Here is a 24,685-nt window from a genome sequence, read left to right as displayed (position 1 = left end):
TAATACATCCTCTTTGTGGGCTTATCGGGCTGTTTCAGATTAATTCAGGTTACCAACCCGTCTTTCCCCACAACTAAGTCATAGTGGCAGGATGTTCCAGAAACTCACTTGTCTTAGTTTCTCCATCTGTAAGCTAAAGACTTTGACCTCCTTCATAAACACCTCTGAGATGTACTGGTGAAAAGCACTGTAGAAGAGTAGATATTTTTGTTATAGCTGTGATGCTATATGAATGCTCTTACTATGTGTGCTTATATATTTATAACATTTATTTTGCTCAGAAGAGCTAAAGTAGTAGAGTAATATTGCTAGTTCTAGTCCTCGCCAAGAGATAACTAAAACACATGCTTCAAAACAAGTATGTGGGTATTCTTGCTATCATCCATGAGACTATTCACTTGGCACAGTGAGAGATCTGGATATTTAGGCTTTTCTTTTGGCTCTTCCAAGTCCGAAATTATTTTGTCTTGAAGTTTATTTTTATTTATTAAGAGTTTTGGCACATACTTTTGTGTGCATGTGTAATACAACACATAGCCTTTAACTCTCCAAAGAAAGCCTCAAAGTGCAGAGGTCCAATGACATAATGTTTCTTTAGGAAAGAACTATGGCATATGTGGCATCTGTATCATGCAATATGAGTTTATTATGGCAAGCCTGAATATTTATGGGGTGCAGGAGTGTTAAGTGATATATATATTAAAAAAAAAAAACAAAACCTGGGCATAAAACATTCCAGAGCTCAGTAGAGAATTGTTAACTTAGAAGTCATACCTCAACCTTTCCCCCCCCTCCCCCCCCCCTTCTTTTCTTCTTTTCAACTGTTTCTTATTACAAGCAGCCTTTCAATTGCTTTAGTTGAAAGAAATTATAGAACATTCACTCTCTGGGTTTTTTTGGCATGCTAATTTCTCTGTTTGCAAGCATTTTTCTCCTTGCTGATTTTACCTTTCCCCAATGCTAATCATTTTCTCTCTTATTTGCATGAGGTCTCCATGCAGCAAGAGGAGAAACGGTTTTTGATTCTGTGGTTTGTTTTTTTTTTAATAGGGAAATAGCTTGCAAATTCCATCTCCTTTTCAAGCTCTAAATATTGGCTGGGGAATCTGAGGCAGCAAAACAACCTGATTCTACTTGGAATGTGATTGTCTAAGGCTGCAAAGTGGAGAAGTCTGTATAAAAAAGACTTAAAGCATGGTATCATACTCAGATTTTTAGGCAGGATGGATCAATATGGCCTTTTATTCTGCTCTTCCCTAGAATGCAGGTCATATTTCTTGCATTTACACCTGCTTTTCTGCATATGAAATTCAAACCTTATATGATGTCACACAATATTAACAATTATCAAAACTGGCATATTTTTTTGTTCAAGATAGATATTACACTGTGGCACTGTTGTTTTTAACCTACTGCATAAAGAGTTGCCATTTTAAAGGATAACCACCTACAATTTTTAATGGAAACTGTTTATTTGTTAGCAACTTGTTTGCACTAGTTGTTCATTAAGCATTACGGTGTAATTGTTCTGACTGAACACTGAATAAATAGCCTGGTCTATATTCTCCATGTTTATTGGATATCTTTTTCAGGTTTTGTTTTTGTTTGTTGGTTTGTTTTGCGGGGTTTTTTCCAATCACAGTGATCTCCAGTTTTGTTAACTGTTCATTTCATTTTACAACCAGATAGTTTTCTTGTGGGGATGATCATCAGGGACATGTTCATCTGATTGAAGATGGCTAGCTGTAGCTCATTTGGAAGCCAAAGTGGTTAGTCTTCAGTTCACCAGACATGGCTAGCAGAATTTTTCCTTCTTAGGACCCTCATATGTTTCAAAGGCAAGGAGCTGGGTCAGTGAAGTCAGTGAGAATCTTTCCAATGTGAGCTTTGACCTTAGGGGTCTGATCGGTGACCATGAGTGAAATACAGACTATGAGCAACTTTGAAACAGCTGCCAGTAGAGCACTGACTCAGCTTGAATAGCCTGTGGGTATCTGAAATGGTTGTTAATACTTGGAGGAATTGGTTGTCTATTCTGAATGGCTTTTACCCTATGTCCACATAGAGCTGGGATCTCATCTCTTCTCTTGTACTGAGCCCGGCTCAACAGCACAGAGATTCTGTTGCTTTCTAGGTCAGCCTTTATGGGAGTTTTATATGAATTATGGAATAGTTTTGTGAGGCCGCAAGTGTGATTACAGGTTTAATGATGCTTTAAACAAACAAAAATGTAATGACTTTCATCAGTGTAAAACAGGAGCTTCCTGCAGGGAAACACCAATAAATGTGACTTCGCAGCAGGGGTACAGACCTGGCTGGCAGCCAGCAGTAATCGGCACACCACATAGACCTTGTGTGTTAACTTAATTATAGCACAGTGCAAGCAGCAGCTAGACAGTTTGCTGTGAGGAATCACTGCCAGCGTGGCACAGAGTCCATGCATTTAAAAGTTACCCATCTGATCCATAGCTTTAGGAAGTGAGAGGCTGAGACTTTCAGAGCCAGTTTAGCCTCGTGCTGTGACTCACAGCAATCTCACCTTTGTCAGGGAAGCTTGGGTGGGCATGAGAGCCTTTGCCTGGCACTGGGGGCACTCTAACCTCTTCTGTATAATCTCCGAACTCTGCCTTCTCTGCCACTACTAATCCTCAGAAATTTATCAAAGGAACAGATACTTCTACTCTCTGTAATGCAGTTAATCGTCAGCCACTCTAATTCCTTTTTTTCCCTTTTTTTTTTTTTTTTTTAAATTTCATGGCTTTGGTATACCTTTTGTAAGTTCCTGGGAAGGGCAAGCAATCTTATTTTGGCTTCAAAATCATGTTCAAGTAGGCCTGCATCCTTCCTACACATTTGGCTGGCACATGGAATAGATATTTATGATTTATTTGGATACTGTGACTTTTGGGGTTCTGTTTCTTTTAGTAGTGATTAGGAGCATCATCCTGAGTCAGGTCCCAATGTGCTGTTCCATTGACTTCAGGAAAAAAAAGTTGCTCTTTCAGAGACCTTTTAATTTGGAAAATTTTAAAGCAAGTATGCCCAGAAGATTAGACATGGCATCATGTAGTTGTAATAGGATAGCTAGAATCTTTTTCCAGGAAATACACTGTCAAACAGGAGAATTTTTACCTGTGACTGTGAGTAAGAAGGCTGTGATACTGACGTGCCCCTAGTAGCTACTTGTCAGCAGTCACACAAAGAGATACTGAGCAAGGAGAGAAATAGATGGAGCAGCTATCCTTGTGTCTGCATAGAAAAGTCTGAGTTACAAGGCTGTAGAACAGTCTCATGAGTGCTGGACAGCCCATTACAGCAGAGTCCTGTGCTAGTTCTTCAGTTGCCTTCATGCAATAAGATAAAACAAGCCAGTAGCTTGCTCAGCAGTTGTTCACTGCTTCAGCTATATACACAGCCTTTCAGTAGGACTTGTCTCTCTGATCGGGAAAAAAAATGTCATGACAACAAACACTTTACTTCAAGTCTCTTTGGGACTCAGAATTTCATAGATGGCCATGAGAAAGGGGAGAACAAAGCTAGCATTTTCAAAGCTGGAAGCTTGTCTTTGATTTACGTTTAACAGGTGAATTTGAGGAATTAGTATGATAGTGAATATCCTAGGAGAAAAGGAGCTTCAGAGGAGACCTCATCGCTCTCTACAACTACCTGAAAGGAGGTTGTAGCGAGGTGGGGGTTGGTCTCTTCTCCCAAGTAACTAGCGATAGGATGAGAGGAAATGGCCTCAAGTTGCACCAGGGGAGGTTTAGGTTGGATATTAGGAAAACTTTCTCCACTGAAAGGGTTGTCAAGCATTGGAACAGGCTGCCCAGGGGAGTGGTGGAGTCACCATCCCCGGAGGGATTTAAAAGACGTGTAGATGTGGTGCTTAGGGACGTGGTTTAGTGGTGGACTTGGCAGTGCTAGGTTAACGGTTGGACTTGATGATCTTAAATGTCTTTTCCAACTTAAACGATTCCATGATTCTAAGAGAATAAACCCCATTTCATTTCCCTACTCCCTGAGTTTAGAGATCTCACCACACTGGGCCATTGTTCATGATCTTAGCCTGTGTAACTCTGAGGTTAGTATTACAGTCTCCGTTTTGTGGTTGGAGAGGTAGAGGTTTAGGGCAATTGCATATCTTGCTGAAGATCACATAACAATCTTTTTGCAGAGTGGGGAATGCAACTCGTAATCTCTTGACAGCAGTTCATCAGTCTTGTACTTGCACAGAGACCCTTAGCTTGAGAAGTTCATTCCAATAAAACAGCAGATGAAATGTATGACTGTTAATGCGGGCTCACTGTTCTGTGAGTCAAGTGTGTTCTGGAAGGAAAGGTGGCCAGGAAGTTCTGTCAAGACTGCTTTGGAAAACATATCTTTCCAGAAACACCTGAGTTGCACTGGGGTTTAGGGCATGTCTGTGTTGTGTAGTAGAGCAGAGGCAGTTATGATGTGCGTCGTCTTGCACTGCTACAGCTCTACAAATTCCCAGTTCTAGAGCTAGCTCTGACATCTCTGCATCACAGTCTCATTAAATAGTGTATTTATACTCCAAGTCACTTGTTGCCAGAGGACTTAGGCTCCTAAATCTCAAAAATGTTTTTGGAAACAGTTGGTTTCCCATCGGCAAAAAGGGGACATGGACCATTCCCTTGTCTGTACTTTCTGTTTATGCAGCAAGGAGCAGGTGTATAGTTACAAATCCTGGATCCTCACCTCAGCTGGGGCCTCTACAACAGATAATTGTCTCTTATGCTACTTGCAGTACTAACTAATTCAGCTCCAAAAGGAGGAGCCTTAAATTTTATTTGTTGTTTTCTTTCTCCTTCTGAGTAGTTCCAGTGTGCAACTTGCTTTCAGATGATTGCCTCATCACTATATTTTCTGTAGAGCCATCAAACTCACAGATGCGGGCCATATTCCGTAATTATTCTTGGAAAAGGCAGAGCAACTAATGCCTGCTTCTGCCCCTCACCTGCAGCACCTTGGTGTAATGTGTTCTGATGCTTCTTCTAGGGATTTGTGTCATGTATGGAACAGTACCGAAGAATTGGGCAGGAGCTGTACGCCTCTTTGTACAAGAACCACGTACAGGTAAAGAACAGGAATATTGTGCAACAGCTTTCTGTTGTTGAAAGGATGCTCTTGAACTACCCTGAGAAATCAGGCATTTCACAAGTGAGATGAGTAGTATGCCCAAAGAAATGATGAGAGTTGATGAGGCAATACTCCTTTCCTGACATCACCATTGAAGTGTGATATAGTGTCACTCACCAATCAGATTGCAGATCCTCACTTTATCTTCAGGAGCCTTTTTTCTTTTGTTTAAATGAATTATTCCACTCTCACAGTGGCAGAAATGAAAGTGACGACTTTCACCTTTTTTTCTTAGCAGCCAGTAAAACTTTTCAAGAGGTCTCAAGCTCATAGCCAGTAAAATCTCACAGGTATGTTTCTGTTTCAGGATTGGCCATCAGAGACCAACAAGCTTTTCATTCTTTGAAATTCTCACCTCTTCTGTCCTTTAAATTGATATTTTAGTGCCCCTCAACAGCCTGCACAGACCTCCTAAGTAGAAATAATTAAATTTGTGCCATGCTTGGAGGGAGCACAGTACACTTCTGACTGAGACTTTCAGACTGTGTTTTCATTGAGCATGGTTGTTGCCATTTGACACAAACATTCACCAGAAAAAACTGGACTGAATAAAACCTCTGTGATGCTGTTCTCCTGGCTCACTGCTTTTGAGTTGGAAATCTAATAAAAGCAGCCATTTTCAAGGAGGTTGAAGCTTGCGACATGCTTATATTTGTCACTGTATCTTAGTTTGACTAGTAGCATCTCCCACAGCACACTTTCAGTGGTCAGTTGGACCTGTGTTTGCTGGGTCTGCAGCGCTCCCTCTGCAGTGGCCCCATCCGGTAGGTTGGGTAAATCCCTCTGAGTCACTGGGGTGGTGTCTCTCCTGGATGGGAGGAGGGGAGTGTGCAAAAGGTGGCACAAAGTGGTTCTGTCTCACAGATGCTGCAGTGTGGTTACAGCAAAGCAGCCAAGGACTGGATGATACTTGAGGAGCAACTTTTCTACAGAAGGGGCCCGTGGGGAGATGCATCGCGATCCTTAGAGCCACGATGGATTCTTGATTGTTATGAAGGGCCTTCACGAATGAGGAGGAGGATTCAGCATGCGAACACCCGAGTGACAATGATGAAAATGAAGACTGAGGTAGAAAGCTGTTGCAGGAGGTGCACAATTTCCGTAACAGTTGCTCACCTCTTTCCTCTGGTTCTCATTACCTGACTCATCAATATGCTGTGCCATGCATAGAGAACCCACTGAACATGTCTGATTTTGAGAGAGTAAGAGGGGCTGCAATGTGTTTAGCAGCAACAGTATAAGTTCTGGTATAAGATCTCCCCAGACAGATGAGAGTGTAATCCGACCGTACTTTTCTGCTTGTAATATCTCATGGGTATAGCACTTCCCAATGTATGCAACAGAATCCAGTTAGAAGGCTGCACTGTCCTGTTAGTCTTACGTTTATTAGGGCTGCTAGAACTGGTGGATTATTAAAAGGAGAATTAGAGTGGTTTGAGCAAAGCATTGAACTGTTTATGTAGAGTATTTACTACTGTCTGTCTCTATAGTGTCTAAGTGCCAAATTCTATCAACCAGAAGCTGAAGCACTTTAGTATATCAGGAGGTTCCCATCTCTAGGACATTTTCAGCTTTTTTGTGAACCTTGGATTCTGGCTGTTTTCTGTAGTCTGAGTGGTATGGTTTTTATCCTATAACTGGCCTCATGCAGGGTCTTCTTTGAAAAGACAATAGTCCTTTTGCTTAATTGTTGACATTTGTTCCTACATTTAATTGTTCCTTTGGGTCCTTTCAAATGAGTTTATTTGAATTTCCAAGGCATTTATTTGCGACGTAGTTGTAAATCTGTGTTTTCTGCTGCAACAAGGTTGAGTTATGTTTACCTGTCTGCATATTCCGCTCTAGTCATACCTAGTCTCTTTTCAGGTTCTCCTAGCAAACAGAAATGAAACAACACCCACGGCTGAAGTGAATTCAGGTAACCTTTTAGGGCTAAATTAAATCATCAAGAGGGTGGACACAAAGAGCCAAAGAGAATTGGAGTTAGTGTATTGAGTTCCAGGTCAGAATTTCATCTAGTGAAAAAAAACTTGCTGTCACTGCTTTAGGCTAAAAATTCACTTGAACATCTGGAAAAAGACTGATGCAATTATTATAGGTGGTATATAAACTGTCTTCAGAATTGATTGCTCTCTTGTTGCCACCAGAAAGGTCTGAAAGCAAAAAAGCTAACTTGAAATGAAAGCTTTGGGCGTTTTTGAGCACCTGGAAGGCTCCCAACTAGTTAAACTCAGAAGGAAAAGTGCAGACTTCCCCCCTGCTCTTAGTAGACACTAAGTTCTACCTCTGAAATAGTATTTAAAACCAGGTGATAGATGGCTCAGAGAAGTGGTAATAGGAATTGTAACTTTCCAAGAATGTGGACAAAATAATAGACAGTGGAAGGAAATCACCAAGAAAATTAACATGTCAAATTGTTTTTCAGTGTTCAAGATAGAACCGGATTTTTCAAAATATGATCATTATGTCGACATTTTTCATTTTCCAAGGCCAGGTTTTCTGTTACGTGAGACATTAAAAGAATGAGGGGGGAATGGGAGTGAAATATGGTACAGAAGTCAATAGTTTTTCAGAGAGGGGAAAAAAAAAAAACCATTGAGAAAGAACTATAGTTTGGAAATGTCAGCCAAGCCTAAGGCTGTGGATTTCAGCCACCTGTGTGGCTGTTCCAAGTCAAACTTCTAGTGTAAACTGTGGAAATAGGCAGAATTGTTGTATACTTTTTTGTGTGATAGGGCCTGCAAATCAAGTGAGAGTGGAGCTCATTGTTCTAGACTCCAAACAAGATTGAATACTATGTAGTTTCTGCATGAAAGTGGTTACAGTCTACCTCAATAAGAAGGCTGATCATGCCTCCCCTAACCGCATGCACTGCATGAATTTGCAAAACTTGGGACACAGCTTGCGCAAGGTATGAGTGGATTGTCTCTCCTTGGGTTCTTTTAAGATCCTGCTCAGTGCATGTCCCCAAAAGACTACCGTTTTCAGTTTTTCCTAATTTCATGTAAGTATGTGAACGTTCTTTTTTTAAAAATTACCAGATGATCAGCCCAACACAGTGCAGAAATGAGAATAAATATATTTATTCAATATGCTTGAATCTTCAGTGATTATAGGAATTTAGTTTTAATTATGACTGAGTGCAGCTACCTGTTTTTAGTTCCCTGAACTAAGCACCCTTCTTTAGCAGTCACAGATTTTACTTCTCTCTTGCCTGTTTTTTGCAGATAAATAATGCTATTTCCCAAGGTAGAACAGATTGGGTGAAAGTCTAAATTGCAAATGCTTTTGGTGTCATCTGGCTGCCACTAAAACTGCCATCTCTTTTATACTGATATAGGAGAGCTGACGTCAAATGGAGCAGAAAGGGAGATGGATAAGAAGGGATGGGATTGTAACCAACTAACATTCTTCCCTGCTCTACATGAAAGTTTCCATTCAGAAGACTTCTTGGAACTGTGTGTGGAGAGACAAATTATATTGCAGGAGTTTGCAGAGAGTGAAAAGGTAGGAAAAATGAGCTAGAAAATGTTCTCTGGGGAGGTGGCATTTTAGAGGGTGAATTAGATGTGGAGGCTTATCTGTTCCTTTCAGTTTGGGGTTCAGGCTACAGTAAAACATCATCACCATCTGTTTCCTTAGAGCAACTACAATTTTCCAGCCTCTGTATGAACTTCTATATAAACTTATTCTTGAAGAGCATTTAACATTAACTCTTTGAAGTAACAGAAAAAAATTTGGGCGTGCGACCAAGGTATTCTCATACCCGTGAGACAGTATTGTCTGAATTTGGCTAAGACATGGCAAATTATGAGACTCTGAGAATTTCTGTCCTGCTTCCCCACCTTTACTCATGCTCAGAGCAGTGCCTGGATCAAATTTATTTATTACCTCTGGAAGGGTGTGCCAATTTTGTATACGTTGCTAGTTCTTTGCTGAATACCAGAAAATGTTTTCTTCCTCTCCCCTTCACGTGCCTTTTTGTTCTCTGCCTCTCCATGAGTACTGGACAGATTCCTCCCTCTAAGGCCATAGAGGCTTTCTTTGCTTCCTGTTTGATGCTTCCGTTGTATGTCATCTAGTCAAAACAGTGCTGTTCCTTCTTTGTTCTTGTACTGCACTGGATGCTCTTCTCCCAGGTTTCTTCCCAGCATAAGGAAGAGGCAGGTTCAGGAACACTGGGAGAGGGCATGAGCTGTGGAGTAGAGGTGACTCTGTTAGGAGGACAGTAACTTTGATCTGATGTTCTCAATTTAATCCCTTTTCTTGAAAGCCAGCAACCTGCCCTTTGCTTTCAGCGTAAGCCCCACAATGGTGACTCCAGGTCAAATCCTTGATGTTGTATATGCACTGCACTTAGCCGTTTTCTGCAGGACTGTGAGAGATTTTGTCATGAGGAGTAGACCTGGCCTCATTCTCTGATCTTTTCCAGTATACCTGTTTCTTCCAGTGGCATCATTCCCCCTGTTGGCCCAAGAGTTAGCAACCCATAGTGGAAGCCAAGGGTCAGGCTTGGAGCATTTAAACTCAGCCATCACAGTGCTGTGATACATAGATATAGAAATAATTATTTTATTTTTATGTCTCATACCGCTGAATTTTCTTGATGCTTTGCCAGTGGCTGAGGGTCATATTCGTGCTATCTAACATGATGGCTTCCTCATGCCATTAGAGCTGTTGGTACACTATCTGTCTATACAAGATAATTCATATCCCTGCCCCTCCTCCTTTCCCCCCCCCACATACCTCTCCCCAGCAGAAGGATACAAGCATGAAAATGTGAGGCATGTTTTCCATGTGCTGATCTCATTTTGAGCCTTCAGGCTGTCTGTCTCTTCTCCATGTAACTCTGCAGGAAGCCGTCAGAAACGCCAGGCATGTTTTTTTCCAGCAGCCGTCACCGTGTTGCTGAGCTGACAGAAGTATTAAAAAAAGCAGTAGGGGGTGACATTAACTGTCCTGCGCTCACTTAGTGCGCCGCGGTCCTGCCTTGTAAATGGCTGCCTCGTGAGCTGTTTGCACTTTAAGCAGGCAACTGGAACCATCTTACCTACTGCACTGCACAGAAAAGTCATTGTGATGCTTTGGCAGATACTGAAAAGTGGTCATTGTTTTATAATATCACCCAGTGCTATTTTTTTGCATTACCATTAAACAGACACCTTTCTACATATTCAGATATGTGAGATGGCTTTTTGCAGAAGGAGCAGATCAAATGCTATTGACATTGTCTGTTGGTTCAGAGTCTGTTCCTCAGCAAGTTAAATCAGGAGAATATGGGTGCAGGTGGGGTATTGTTATGCTAATATCATCTAGTCTTTTGTTTTATCTTACTTGAAATCTGTGAAAATAGTTTTAAGTATTTAAACAAGATAAGTTTACCATTGGACTGTGAGAGAAAGGGACTATAAAGGAGAAAACAAATGGATATAATTTGAGTATAGGCTAAAGGAAGCTACTAAGAGTGGTTAGTCCCTGAGAGAGTGGAGACTAATCATATGAGGGAGCAGTCATGTTCTGTGTGTTTGAACAGCACCCAGACCGTGAAAATAGTTTTAAGTATTTAAACAAGATAAGTTTACCATTGGACTGTGAGAGAAAGGGACTATAAAGGAGAAAACAAATGGATATAATTTGAGTATAGGCTAAAGGAAGCTACTAAGAGTGGTTAGTCCCTGAGAGAGTGGAGACTAATCATATGAGGGAGCAGTCATGTTCTGTGTGTTTGAACAGCACCCAGACCATGCAAAGTTCAGCCTTTAGATGTGTCCTTTTTTGTCGCCTTTTTTATGTAATAAACTACCCACAGAGGAATGCATTTCCCAGATTTCAAAGTCAAACACTCTGAATTTAGGAAATGCCAGAAATCAAGAAATTAATGCCAGATCTGTGCACTTACAGCCTGTAATAACATAATCACTTGCTGGTTTTACCATAAGACTGTCCCTTCTGCTTTACCAGTACACAGGGTGGAAGGTATGTATATCCAAATCCATACCTTCAAAGTAGTATTTAGTTGTATTGACCATAAGTCTGTCTCTTCCAGCCAGGATCCTTGTAATACATATAACTGGGAATGGAATGCGGTAGACTCCAGTCATCTTCCTTACACATTGTTAATTTATCAACTAGGATATGTCTATCCTGAGCAGGCTCTATGAAAAAAATAATAATCCTATAGTTACATGGTAACATAATGCATACACAAAGGGGCTGAATTCAGGCTGACTTTTGAGGATATGACTTTGCAATTATAATAATGCTTTCTTAAATTTTGTGGAATGCGGTAGACTCCAGTCATCTTCCTTACACATTGTTAATTTATCAACTAGGATATGTCTATCCTGAGCAGGCTCTATGAAAAAAATAATAATCCTATAGTTACATGGTAACATAATGCATACACAAAGGGGCTGAATTCAGGCTGACTTTTGAGGATATGACTTTGCAATTATAATAATGCTTTCTTAAATTTTGTGTGACATTCCCAAAGCTTGAAAATGGAAGCCTCTATCAGAGCTCCGAAGAATAGTAGGCCAACGGCAGAATTGCTGAAAGTTGCAGGTATCACATTGACATCTGGAGAAAGCACCTTTAGAGTCTTCCAGGCCTTTATAATGGCCTCTGCCAAAGTGGCAGCTGGAAGGGATAGTAGGAGTATGGGCCTGTCCTGTAGAGAGAGGGGATTGTAAAAGAATCACAAATCTCCTCTACCATGTGTCCCAGCCCTGCCTTTGGAAGGGAGAGTGTGTTGTGGTGAGCACAGTTTCTTTCCTGATTGTTTGAAGTTTAGCTTCAGCTGTTTTGCCCCTCTCAGCTGCCCCTACATTCCTGTTGTGTTTGAGCTATCTGTCCCATTCTCCTCACCTACACAGTGCAGCCTCCAGTTCTCAGGATTCTTGATCTCGTCCTATTTCCCTTGCCCAGAGAGTCCTAATCTCTCCTCTGCAGTCACCCTACCCTAGATGTAGTGTCATTTCCAGTTATATGAAGCTCCTTGCTGTTCTTTCCCAGTTTCTTTCTATACTCTGCATCAGTTTCCCCTAGTCCCCATCAGCTTTCAGTGATCTGCTAGAGCCAGATCTAAAAGCCAAAAACCTTATATGCAGTGTTGGTGAAATGCAAGATACGGAGGGCCATTGTTGTGTTTTGGCTCTATGGAGGTACATAAAGAAGTAAGTGGGTATTCAGAGGAGTTGTAGATGTTTGTGGCTCACCCACACACTAAGAATCTGGGCACAAGGGATGGGGGTCAGGGCAGTTGTTTGCAGACTAAAGGAGAATGGTGGGCTGGTAGCTGAGATATTTTGTTGCTTCACCTCCTCCCTTACAGATGGCCACAGCAAGGACCACTAGTGAAAGCTGCGCAAAAGGACTGCTTTTGGTATGCGTGGGAAAAATGTGACTTTGAACTCAAAGCAGGGAATTGAGTCATCTCATTGCTGAATGTTTGGAACTGGTGCTGTAATTCCAGTACTGTAAAGTAGTATCTATGTGTATATACCCAAAGCACAAGATGTTTTTGTCCTGCACTCAGAAGTCAACGTGTGTAATTCACTAGATGAATATATCAGACTGCAGGTGCAGATTTACAGGTGTTGCTGTCAGGGCTGTCCTCTCAGAAGTAACTGAACTGTCATACTCTGGCTCCTTGGTTATACATTTTGCTGAGGCTCCATTGAGGTTATAGTGTGTACAGGTGAAGATTATATTTTGCATGTACCTTCAGTATACTGAGACTGTACACACCATAGGCACGGAAGGAGAGGTTATATGCGATGTGGGTGATGTTACACATCATGTGCTGCTGCAGAACTGTGCAAGAGAAAAGCAAATAGGAACCTGTCCTGACCTAATCTATCAACTTGCCTAGCAAAAGCCAGAGCCAGCCCTTTAAATAACCCTGGCTTACCAGCAGAGACAGGGAGATTGGATTCCTATATCTGCAACCTGAGCCCGCAACTGCGAGATTGCCTCCCTGATCTTTACAAGCCTAAAGTATTCCTGCCAGGTTGTTAATGTGCGGTTAGCATATAGTAGATGAAGAAAGTGTTGGAAAGCTTGGGGAATGATTTTGGTGTAGAAATTCTGAATTTTGGAGAAAAGTAAACCTCTGTTTGCCAGCAAGTCATTCAAGATGGTAAGAAATCCAAGCAACTGGGGTAATGAATCAGAAGTTAACAAGAGGGCACAGCCTAGCAGAAATCTGGGCAAAATGCCTTTCCTTGAAGGAGGGGCTGGAGAGAGCACAGGAGATGCCAAGGACCGTAATATAAGGGACTAGCATAAATCAGTTAGAGGGAGTGGGATCCATGGTTGGGAGAAAGGAGGTGATTAAAGAACAGGCTCAGTTGAAAGAGGGAGCAGCTGTAAGGTTCAGCATCTAGGACCAGCAGAATGGTGCAGCAGCTCTGCATCCACTTGGTGGAGCCAGTGTTTTTAGGGGCATTGAACATACCTCACAGCTATGGAAGACACCAACACAGCCTGTTTTCATGGGAGCATTGTTACACTCCATCCCAGTGCGAGGGTGCAGCAGTAGAGAACTTTACATAAGCTGATGTGTAGCGGGAACAGGGACTAGCTACTGTGGTCAAAGCAGAGGATTAGGAAGCCAGGTCCTTGGCACAAGCCATTTCCCTTTTCTATGCCTCAGTTTCTCCTCTTCCCTCCCTGCTGCAGGAGCAGAGATTGTAATGGCTACCTCACTGCAGGAAGGAGTGCTGAAACTCCTCCCATGTTCAGATGGGAGCACCTGAAGAAGGACAAGTTGTTGCAGATGATTACTCGTCTGACTTGTCCTATCTGGGTTTCTGCTGCAGTAGAGAGGCTGCTGGGAGCCCTTTCCCTAGCCCATGCTCCTCCACCCCTACCCCAGCTCAGTGAACAACTGTGCTACTAGGTGCAAAGGACAGGATCTGACTCATGCTGTAAGTGTCACAAAGAAAAAAAAAAAAACAAACGGAGCAGCTTTAGTCAGATCTCTGCTCTTCTGAATGTGCTCCTTCACCATGCTACTTGTGCTCCATGGATACCTCCTAGTATTGCCCCTTCATATCTGCTTCTGGGTGGGGTTTTTAGGTGTTCACCTTGATGAAAAAGGTCTTTCAATTGTAAGGCTGTAGCTGCCCTCTGGATCTCTGCAGAGCTCCTGACAAACTCAGGGTCCTGACTACCACCTCAAGCAAGCACAGCTGATCTCCTAACAGTTAGTTGCTTTCTGCAGAACGATGCAGCAGGGAAAAGAGCAGGCAGACTTTGCTGTGGTTATTCCTGAGAGAGTCATGGGAGCAGTGGGAAGGGCATGAACTTGAGTGAACTGACCTAAGGGGAAATGTAAGGGCTTATATTAGTTTTTGGCAGCATTTTCTGTTTGAGAGGAGCCTGGAGTGAGACAGAGACGTCTGGGTGTGCAAGAGGTATGAGCACAATCCTATTAGAACTGGCTTCCAGATGCTATCATCAGCTAAGGGATGCCAACTTCTTAGGCTGGAGATGGGCTGGGACAGATGGCAACTTTCATCACAGAAAGCAAGGACAAAGAGCAGTTCCAGTGCCCATGACCATGTGCAAGACAAGAACCTTCTTCTGCCACGTCCCCTTTCTCCTAAATATCTGATATTCTTTCCTTGCAGCATTTGGGAAGTTGTTAAAACCTGAGAAGTGCACACTGAAGAAACACCTCCCATATGGGGTTTTTGCTCCAGTGGAGTAAGAGAGGGAGGGTGAGAGGAGGCTACCTGCAAAAAAGGAATGTGTCCTGGGTCTTCCAAAGCAAAGTTGTGACCGCAAGGCTTTCTTTCTAGCAATTGCAATGGTTTCACTCAAGTCTGAGCAGAAGAAATTTGATCCAATGTTTGTAACAGTTCAGATGTGACCAAACTTGAGCCTAGAGCCCCTACTACTAAAGACTAGGTCAAATAGATTTAGTTTCCTTTGGTCGTTGAGCAGCTGGAGAGAATGAAGCAACCTGTCATGTATTCTTAAATTGTGATTAATGAGACGCGTGTGTGACGGTTTCAAAGTAAGATGAGACTTCAACAACAAGCAAACTAACAATCATTGCAGGAAAGGTCTTGTGAGTAGCACAGAGAGGTGGACCTGTATTGCTCTCACTTACCATGATAACACATATCTGTTTCCATAGCAAAAATTGTGAAAGCAACGTATTTGATTTCACGTACTCCTAGTCATTTTAAACTCTGTGGCCCTAAATAACATTGGCCCTACTTTACCGACAGATCCTTTGTAGCTGATGCACTCTCAATACGCAACAGAAAGGGCAGAAAGGGTATATAACCACAGGTTTCATCTCTGTGATTCCTGATACAGTGCTACCTGAATGCATTGCTTTTATGTGTATCGTGCAAAGTTTTTGTACCTTTTGCTGAGCAAGTGATTAGAGACAGCTGTGAGTGTTTATAGGGAAACATGAGATGTTACAATGAGGAGGAGGAAGGGGCTTCAGGAAGTCCCTAAGCCACTGGTTGCTGAGGAGGTATATTAAGGTCAAGAGTCACACCATACCTAACACATTTCTTATACTCTTTCCTTAATCTTCTGTTACTAAGATGCAGGATAGTTGTTTAGATGGACCTCTGAACTGAGCTGGAGTAGCCATTCTTTCGTCCTTATTCTGTAAAAATGCTATGCTTAGGAGATTGTGTGGCATGGGTAAGTGTGTCCCAGTGACATGGTTTTGTGACTTTAATTTCCTTGCATTGTATTTTTCTTTGGAGAGGCCATGCTAACACTACTAGAGTCTGCAGGAATAGATGGCTAACCTCCAGTGTTTTTGAAAACTGTGTAAAGACTGTTTGCATCTTCAGGCATGTAATTCCTTTGGAAATCTGGCTCTTGAACTCCAGAGCAGATATGTTTTTATGGCTATTTGCTTAAACGCAGCTAGAACATTTACAAACAGCTCTTCTGAAAAACAAGAAAAAGGAAAAAAACCTCACGCCTTTAGCTTTAATTCCCTCGTACATCTGAATGAACAGAGCAATCAAGAGTTGCAGGGCTTTGGGCAATAGCTTAGAAGGTAATTATTCAATTATTTTATGTCATGTTTGCTTCATTGATTAATGATTCTAGTGGCTGGTGAACTGGATTGTGTTCTGTTTTGACAGAAAATGAAAATTGTTACTTAATCTATGGTAATTTCAGACTGGTTGGTGTTTCAATGCAAGACTGTAGGTACAAGACTGTCCTGGTGGGGGTTCTCCAGTACACCTCTTTGTCAGATCTTTATTACTCACCTGGAATAAAATGAGCCCTGTTCTCCAAATGAGAACAACTGACTCGGCCCAAGGGCTCTAGTATTTCCAACAGTACAGATGTATTTAATTCTGTTGGGGGTGATAACATAAAATTGAAGAAATGGATTTGGCACTGGTGACTTACTGGTTGGATAGTACAGAAGACAGAATGTACTGGGGCTTAGAGTTTAAGGTTTGAGAGGTACATGCTCTCCTCCCTCTCAAGGCCTGCTAACGTGTCCCAGTCCTGCCCTAGGTGGAGTAACAAAGTGATTATTTGTGCCAGACCATATTAGTCATCATGAGCAGGCCACTTTCACAATCCACGTGCCTCCCAAAACCACAGATGTGATCTCTGGCATATGGGCTGGGTTTGCTGAGGTGGATTTCTTAGAAGTCTGGATTTCAACTTTGTGTCTATTTAACTATTTTACAGAACTGCCTGATGTTTCAATATTCAGTTACCTTCCTTTTGGGAAGAAGCGATCTTTCTGCTATTTAATTACTTCACGAAACCCTGTGGTTCACTAATGTGAGCAGAATTCCCCAGTATTCTCAGTGCAAGCATACATGCCTCTAACCACATAATGGCATGTACACACGCAGGCACTCCAGTTCAGAGAGTTCTGTGGTTGGCATATCCCCGCAGAGACAGGCATTCCTTTTTGGGATCTGCAGGAGAGGTGATAGAAAAATGTTAGCTTCCTCTTAGAAATAATTTAGAGGGGAAAGAGAAAGAGATTGAAGGGATTTTCATCAAAAATTACCCACAGAAATCTTCCAGGATTGTTTTTTTCTTTAAACCCAGAATTAAAACAACCTTCTGTGCCCCTCAAGTGATTTCAAAATTAACTCCCCCATTTTGTTGGTAAAATAATTGCTTTTCAGTAAAAAAAAAAAAATGCAGAAACAAGATTTTATTTCGGTTATTTATGAATTTATTATTTATGTTATGCTGGCATCCAAGACTGAAAGCTTGTGTAGCAGTGCAGGTCTGTTTCAGCTGACCCGAGTTAGCCTATGTGTATTTTGGGATGGAGGCAAGGAAGGTTGTAGATTTGGTTCCAGAAATAGTGAGGTAGGAACAAAGGCGAAAAGCGAAGGAGAACCATGCTTACTCTACATACCATCATGTAGACTTTACATGATCTAGCAGAACCAATGCTATTTCTGGGTCATTTTTGCATTCACAAAAAATAATACAGGACCCCTGCTCTTATGAAGTTTGGTAGACGTAAGATCATTGAGATCTTAAGAGAAAAAACAGATTTTGTGATACTTCTCATACTTGTCAATCAGTTCTCTCAAGAACATTGCACTAGATTTCTGAACCAGCAAACTTCTGTTACATAAATACCTCTCAGATCTAATCTCTCTGTATGCAGCCCTCTGGTTCTTGCAGTTTCAGATGGACTCAGCTTGCAAAATTTTACACTCATTTCTGGATTGTATGTAGTTCAGGATTGCGTTGATTTACAAGGGGAGCTCAGCAGTGAGCAGTTTTCTTAGTATGTAAGGTAGTGTTAGTGTTTTAAGATTTTGGAAGCATTAGTGTTTTGTTGTAGTATGAATGTTTGAAGGGATTTTTGCAAATAGGGGGTGCTTCATCTGAGACTGGGCTAATAGGCTGATAATTAGCGCCTGCCTCCTTCCCTGGGAGTGTAGGAGATACTGGTTCAAAGTTCTGGTCCAAATTGGGCACAGCAGTGAGTTGACCTTGATCCTCCCAGTTGACTGCACTAACCAGTGGACTGCTCTTTTGGAGCTGAGTATAGATAGAAGATTGAATCAACAGACAAGAAAAATAAGGAACTTCATGCCTCTAAATGTTAGAGAAATTCTTTGCAATGAATTACTGCTTGATTTTAAAATCACAGCTTTAAGTTTCCTGCAGCCCACACATTTTTCCGGATTGTTGGGCTTTTCTGGTCTGTGTATTGGTCTGTTTCCTTTCTACACCATCTCAGCCATAGAAACTGTTCCAGAAAAAAGGCTCTTTTTTCTTTATCAAAACTGGTCAATTCCCAAGAAAACTTTCTATGAACTGGCATATATGACTGAAGAACTGCTTTGTTGAAAAATTCCCAATGCTTCTAAATTGCGGGTTAGAAATGCCTCTATTTTATGGGCCAAGTTAATTTACTCTGGAGAAAAAAAGAGAGTGAGTCTTAGGATGCCAAGGAAGGTTTTTTAAACTATTCCAGAATGTTTAACTAAATCTTTAAGACACCTAGAATCAGAGATTCCTATATTTTGATTGGCCTTCTGTATAATATAGGAAGAAAAAGTGCCAATGCAAGGAGTTTTGTGCTACTGAGTTTTCAATCCACTGTATGCTGATTCAGCTGGCCATGGTGAGATAGATACCTAGAGTATTAGAACCTTTCCTTGCTCATTGCTCCCTGGGATCCCTTTGCAGGATTTTTTCAAGTATAGATTTTACTGGGATCTAAATAAAAGTATTTGCCTTTTCTCTGTAATCTAAATATGCATATATTTATTATATGCCACTGTTTTTCTGTATGATGCTGTGTAAGTCACTTCTTTCCTTAGTGCTTCAACCACCTGCCTGTGTAGTAAGTATTGCTGTCTAACAAAGTTTTGCAGTGCTAACTGCTGCAACATTTGCAAGCTCTTCATGTTCTGTAATGATGTTGCTAAATACAGCCACAGATAAATGGGGAAGGAACAGATTTACTGAGAGAAAAGGGCATCAGACCCTCCCACTACTAGTACCACAGAGGCATGCACTGTCAGTCATATGGTGATTTTTGTGGCTGCACCCTTATAGACTGCCAATCAAGATGGCAGCGGTTTTGGTACAAACATATGTCCTTCTGCATCATTTGGTCTTGCTCCCTGCTGTCCCTGTCTCCTGTGTTACCCACTCCTGGCTTCGTTATGCTTGCTTCCATTCTAGGTCACGTTCAAGTGCTCTGTGGCAGTTGTGCAGGGGCATACAGCATTGGAAGGGGTGCTGCTCTTTGGCAAAGAGCACTTTTACATTTGCGAGTGCTTTGTGTTATCCCCTCTAGAAGAAGTCTACTGTACACATCACTGCTTGTCCAGGTGAGTCATTCTTTCCTCCCAGAAATCTGCTTGGTTAACTTCAGTATTGACACAAACCTAGAATTTACACAGACTTTGGGTGGATTTCAAGAGGGATATTAGCAAAGCAAGAATTTTGCCATCCTTTCCATCTGTTCACAGAATTGTTTAACATAACTAACATAGGTGCTTGTTCACAGGCTTTGGAGGTGCAACAAGGACTCCCAGCTCCAACAGATGGAGATGGTGGGCAGTCTAACACATAGGTTGCTGTTTTTCAATTCTTTTAAAGTGTTGTTAATGTTTCTTTCTGACTGGCTCCCATCTTTTATTCATATGGAACAGTCATTACAAGAGCCTTTAGCTTCACTGTCTCGTAAGTTTTTATTTGTTTCTCCAAGACAGAATCGTAATTAATATTTGGCACACTGCTATCATCTTTGACTCATGATTTATTGAAACTGATCAATATTGAAAATGAGTCTGTTAGACTTAGCTCTTTGCGCATATTGTGTGCTCATGTGCAAAGCCCAGTGGGACAGTGAGTAACTCGGTGTTTTTACTCCCTGTCTGCTCTGCATCCGATTCTTACTAAGTCCAATATCAGTCAATCTGATCAGGTGACTTAAGGATCGATTGGACTGGGACTGATAAAAGCTTAGGTTGTTTTTCTAAGGGATTTGCTATGGGCTAGGCTGTATATAGCAATTGCAATACATGTACACAACTAAAGTAATAATGAATTAATTGCTTAATTATTAGTTCCAATTAATTGCTTTTTATAATAGTTGTGTGTCCATATGATGCTTGCCCTTGACCCAGGCTTTCAGGTTCTTCCACCCAGCTCCTTCCCTTGCTGCTTCTCAGACTTCAGTGTGCGCAAAACATTGCTGTCTGCCTATTTGCACGCCCTAAAATAGCTCCAAACCTACCCTTAACCTCCACAGGCTCTTTATTTTATTTTGAGAACTAGTACAAAATCTGCCTTCAGTATTTAGCTTTGTTTTCAATTCATGTATGCCCCAGTTGATCTTGTTATCTCTTAGTATTTTTATTCTTCAGGGAGGACTTGGATGTTCAAGGGCTCTCCTGATATTTTTTTATTTCAAATTAATTTTTTTCTTTTTATTTTTCTCTTCCAGCATCAGTGATCCATTTATTTTCAACTTATGTCATAAAGATCATGCTGTGGGAGACCAGATGTGTTCCCGTTATTCGTATCATGATATAAAAGAGATTCATCTGATGCGCTTTCTTCTGCAGGTAGGAACTAACATGCTTTTGAGGGAAGGCTGCAACAGCAGTAATGACATGTGACTGAAAACTACTTGCACAATTTTTACTAAGACTGCTGAGATTTCTTTGCTTGAGTCCCAAAATGCTTTTGCTCCCATCATTGCTTCATTAGCCTTTGGTAATACAAACTCCTTCCTATATTCACCAGAGTGTTTAAGCACCCTCACTGGAGTGGTTGGCTCATTAGTTGTTAGGCTAACAATGTTCTTCACAGTTTATCTCAATGTTTTTGAGAATAAGGCTTGAAGTCAATTCCCTGTGTTTTGATGGAAGCTCCCAGTAAGTGTCTGACTTTCAGTAATACTCAGCTCCCACAGACTTCAGTAGTTTTGGACATCAGAGGATTATGGATATGTGTAATATGCTTACCCTGGGCTTCTTGGAATAACTTTCAGGTTGTGCATGTGAATCAATACATGAATCGTAAGTCGGAGCAGAGGATTTGAATCCTTTGTGCCTTTAGCTGCGCTACGCAGAAGCTAGTCATTACCAGTGTACCCTTTTAGTTTTGTCTGGTTTAGATGAGCCTGTGATGAGAATCACAGAAGAGTTGTAGCTAGAGCATCTTGCAGCATCAGAGCCTGTACTTGCTCTATAGGGTTTTGGTACGGTCTAAGGAGTAATTCACAGATTTGGTTTGACAAAAATATGGAGTTTTGAAGCAGCCATAACTAGTTACCTGTTATTTTTAATCCATTTTGAGATTCAGCAGAGAATTAAGAAATCGTTCGGAAAATTCAAAAGTTGGAGAAAATGGGGCTGATAATTGTCTTATGTCATGTAGTATGGCACTTATCCATGACTCAGCCCTGTTGTGTTTTATATTTAATTATTATGCAAAATTACAATTTTAATAGGTGAAACTTGCTTCAGGGTATAGCATATCTCTGTGGTTAGGTCACTCTCCAAGCATGTATAGGAATGTTAAGTCTTGTTCCGAGTAACTGTATGAAGCTTATTTTCTTACATCACTGGTGAGCAACCTGAGCAACAGAACTGTCACCTCTTCTTCTGTTTTGTGAATAGCATCAAAGTTGCCAGTGGAATCTTGCCGCCTTCTCATATATTTACATGTCTGTGTACGCATGGATTTTTTTTAAACATGTGAAATGGAAATGTTTTGTGTGACCCAAAGTGAAGAATGGAGATGAGTAAAAGTCTTTGAATTTGCCTGGGGCAAAGGTGGGGCTTGTTGGTTGGTTTGAGGGTTCTTCGTGGTTTTTTGGTTGTGGGTTTTGGGGAATTTTTTTTGTTTGTTTTTGCTTTCTTTCAATTAATGAACTGAAAACTCAGGTATCTGTATCAGGCTCTCAAATTCTTGCACTGGGACTCCAGTGAAAAAATATTGCAGAAAAAGAAAACTGATTCCTGTGCTTTCCCTGCGGGACAGGTGGGTCAGCTGTTTAGGCAGCTACTGTGCCTCAGAGAGCTGATCTCCTGTTCATGCACATAGCCCAGCTCAGAGCAAAGCACTGTGAAACAACACGGCCCAATTCTGTAATGGCAACACTTGAGCAGACTTGGTTTGGAAAGCTGAGCTTCCGAGCAAACGCTGCAAGCTGTTTATTGTCATAGCTGCTCTCATATTACCTTTTTGCTTTATACTTAATTTGTGAATCATGCATGGGGTAGTTGTCATTGTGGTGTTTTTCTAGGTTTGTATTGCAACTGTCACATTTGGATTGAGACTCATGTCTGGGTTCCCAGGCACTACACGTTATTTATAGTTTTACTTGACTGACTTCAGAGAAAAAAGGACCACTCACTGAGTAAATAATAGGATTATATGCAAATGCCCAACAGAACAATGTGTGGAGACATTGTGGAAAAAAGGGGGTGAAGTTTTCAATTTTGATTATTTAAAGCTTCAGTGAGAAATGTCATAAACTTCCCTTCCTCCTCTGGTGTTTTTAATCGGGAGAAATTATTTTGGCAATTCTGTTGAGCTCGCTATTTGTTTAGAAAGCAGTATGGTTGCTTTCTAAAAGAAACTCTTATTTAGCATACCCTCTTCATGTTATCTTTCTCACCTAATTAGAAGTTAGTGATACTAGTGTCTTGTTAATCACACTGAGATTTCAAGATAAAAATGCTTCAGAAGCAACAGGAGGAGGCGGGTGATGGAACCAGTATCTGGAGTTTGGTTTTGCTTCAGAGAAGGATTTGAACTCTTAGTCAACCCAGCAGGACCATTCCTACAGTTGGAGAAATTGGGAATATTAGGCATATTTTGCTACACTTCTTCACACTTGATACAAAGTCAAGGCTTTTTTTTTTTTTTTTTTTTTTTAAGCCCTGAAGAATTGGACAGGTCATGATGGACTCTTTGCAGCACTAGGCCTTGCTCTGCAGCTCTTCACACTGTAAATTATTTACCTTTCCAGGAGATCGCCTTGGAAATATTCTTCAAAAATGGTTACTCCAGATTTCTTGTCTTCCATGACAGCGACCGAAATAAGATATTTAAGAGGTAATCACTACTTCATAATAGCATGTGAACACCCAGGTGACACTCTTGGTCTATTGCCCCTATTTATCCTGGCTTCAGATGTCTGTCTTGTGCTGTCCCAGGGGCTTTTTATTCAATTGCAGCTCTTTGGTCTTTAACGGGTTACACTTAAGCAAAGCTATGAAATTTTTCTTTTGCTGACCTGTGAATTCTTCAGAGCATTATATAGACATTGATTTATCAAGGATGCTAATGCATGTGTAGGACTCTCCTAGCACCCAGTGGTGCGTTGTATGTCCCTGCATCCCAGGAAGTAGCAATTGTGGCTGTGCTGCTTCCTCTCACTGAGATGAGAGAGCCACCTCCATCTCACCTCACAGTACTGGGTGAAACAAGGTTTCTTCCTGCTTTCTTCCAACACACAAAGTGTCATTAGATTCTTTAGGAATAAAATGTTTTTGTGTCTCTGACTTTGACTTTGTATCTTTGGTGTGGAGTTAACTTTTAACAATGGAATTTTTGTTTAAAGATTTCTCCTTATGTGCTTGTCTTGTTTGATGGAACTTGAACCTGAGACTATGAAGTGATTAATCTGCATTTTGTTTTCTTGGGGTTGTTTTTTTTTTTCCTACTGCAGTTCTGGCCATTATATCAGGTTTACTTTCACTGTCCTTTACACAGGAAAAATACTTCAATACGTAGTACTTCCTGTGGTAAATTCTGCAGCCTGGACTGAGGATTCGTACTGTTAATTTCTAAACAATCATAGCAGTTCCTTCTGCTCCTGAAATCTCTGAACAGTTTCTAATGGAGCATTGCTTAAAAAGTCTTCCTTTCTAAACTGGCTGCATAGTGTGGCTACTTAGAATCACTAGGTTCTGCCCCAGAGCCAGCTGTGTTGCCCCTCAGCTGAAGGTTACCAAACCTATGTGTTTCAAGGGTTTAGTACATTTGACATCATAAACCCCCAGTGGAAGTAAATAGGAATGGCTGAGACGTGGGTTGGTATTCCTTTCTGCGATTTTTGCTAGATAAATGTCTGAGTGGGTTCTCATTCTCTGGCTTTAATTAATAGCACCTTAAACCACGTGATCATAAGTCCATAACCCTATATCAATTCAAGGCCCTATTTGGGAAAAAATTTCTTTTATCCATGGGCAGCTCCTCAATATTAAATGTATGCTTTTGCTGTGTTGTCTTGCAGCTTTGTCCTATGTTACAGTCTCAGTGAAACGTTGTGGCATCCTTCAGGAAGAAAGTTGCTATCAGGATGTGATATAGATTATATACGTATGTAATGTAGACAGATAACCATTTAAATAATTATAATGTGATCTTTCATATCTCCTATAGATTTTGCTCTTTCCAACCTGCTTTGAAGTCGAAGGGGATAACAGAAGAGTCCCTGAATATAAGGTAAAACATAGGAAACATTGGATAACTGTAGATGTCATGGTTTAGCCCCAGCTGGCAA

At 41.1% G+C, this 24,685-nt stretch overlaps 2 protein-coding genes across 2 annotated transcripts in view; both read left to right on the top strand.

Annotated features, from left to right (window-relative positions):
• LOC104073071 (WD repeat- and FYVE domain-containing protein 4-like) overlaps positions 1–5,506 on the top strand; it is a gene marked incomplete at its 5' end in the record, with an annotated part of 33,623 nt that extends 28,117 nt beyond the window's left edge. Inside the window, 2 exons of the mRNA XM_009572732.1 lie at positions 5,020–5,097; positions 5,468–5,506. Coding sequence (XP_009571027.1) covers positions 5,020–5,097; positions 5,468–5,506 — 117 coding nt within the window. The remainder of the gene's footprint in view (positions 1–5,019; positions 5,098–5,467) is intronic.
• Positions 5,507–6,142: 636 nt separating this feature from the next.
• On the top strand, positions 6,143–24,640 carry LOC104073070 (WD repeat- and FYVE domain-containing protein 4-like). The gene is made up of 7 exons (XM_009572731.1): positions 6,143–6,228; positions 7,027–7,078; positions 8,501–8,667; positions 19,339–19,487; positions 20,609–20,729; positions 23,147–23,232; positions 24,565–24,640. The coding sequence occupies exons 1-7, from the start codon at positions 6,169–6,171 to the stop codon at positions 24,629–24,631; spliced, it is 702 nt and encodes a 233-aa protein (XP_009571026.1). The 5' UTR covers positions 6,143–6,168; the 3' UTR covers positions 24,632–24,640.
• Positions 24,641–24,685: the final 45 nt, after the last annotated feature.

This window comes from Fulmarus glacialis, unplaced genomic scaffold, assembly GCF_000690835.1.
Source record: "Fulmarus glacialis isolate BGI_N327 unplaced genomic scaffold, ASM69083v1 scaffold41212, whole genome shotgun sequence".
NCBI lineage: Eukaryota > Metazoa > Chordata > Aves > Procellariiformes > Procellariidae > Fulmarus > Fulmarus glacialis.
This window is presented reverse-complemented; position numbering and strand designations above follow the sequence as displayed.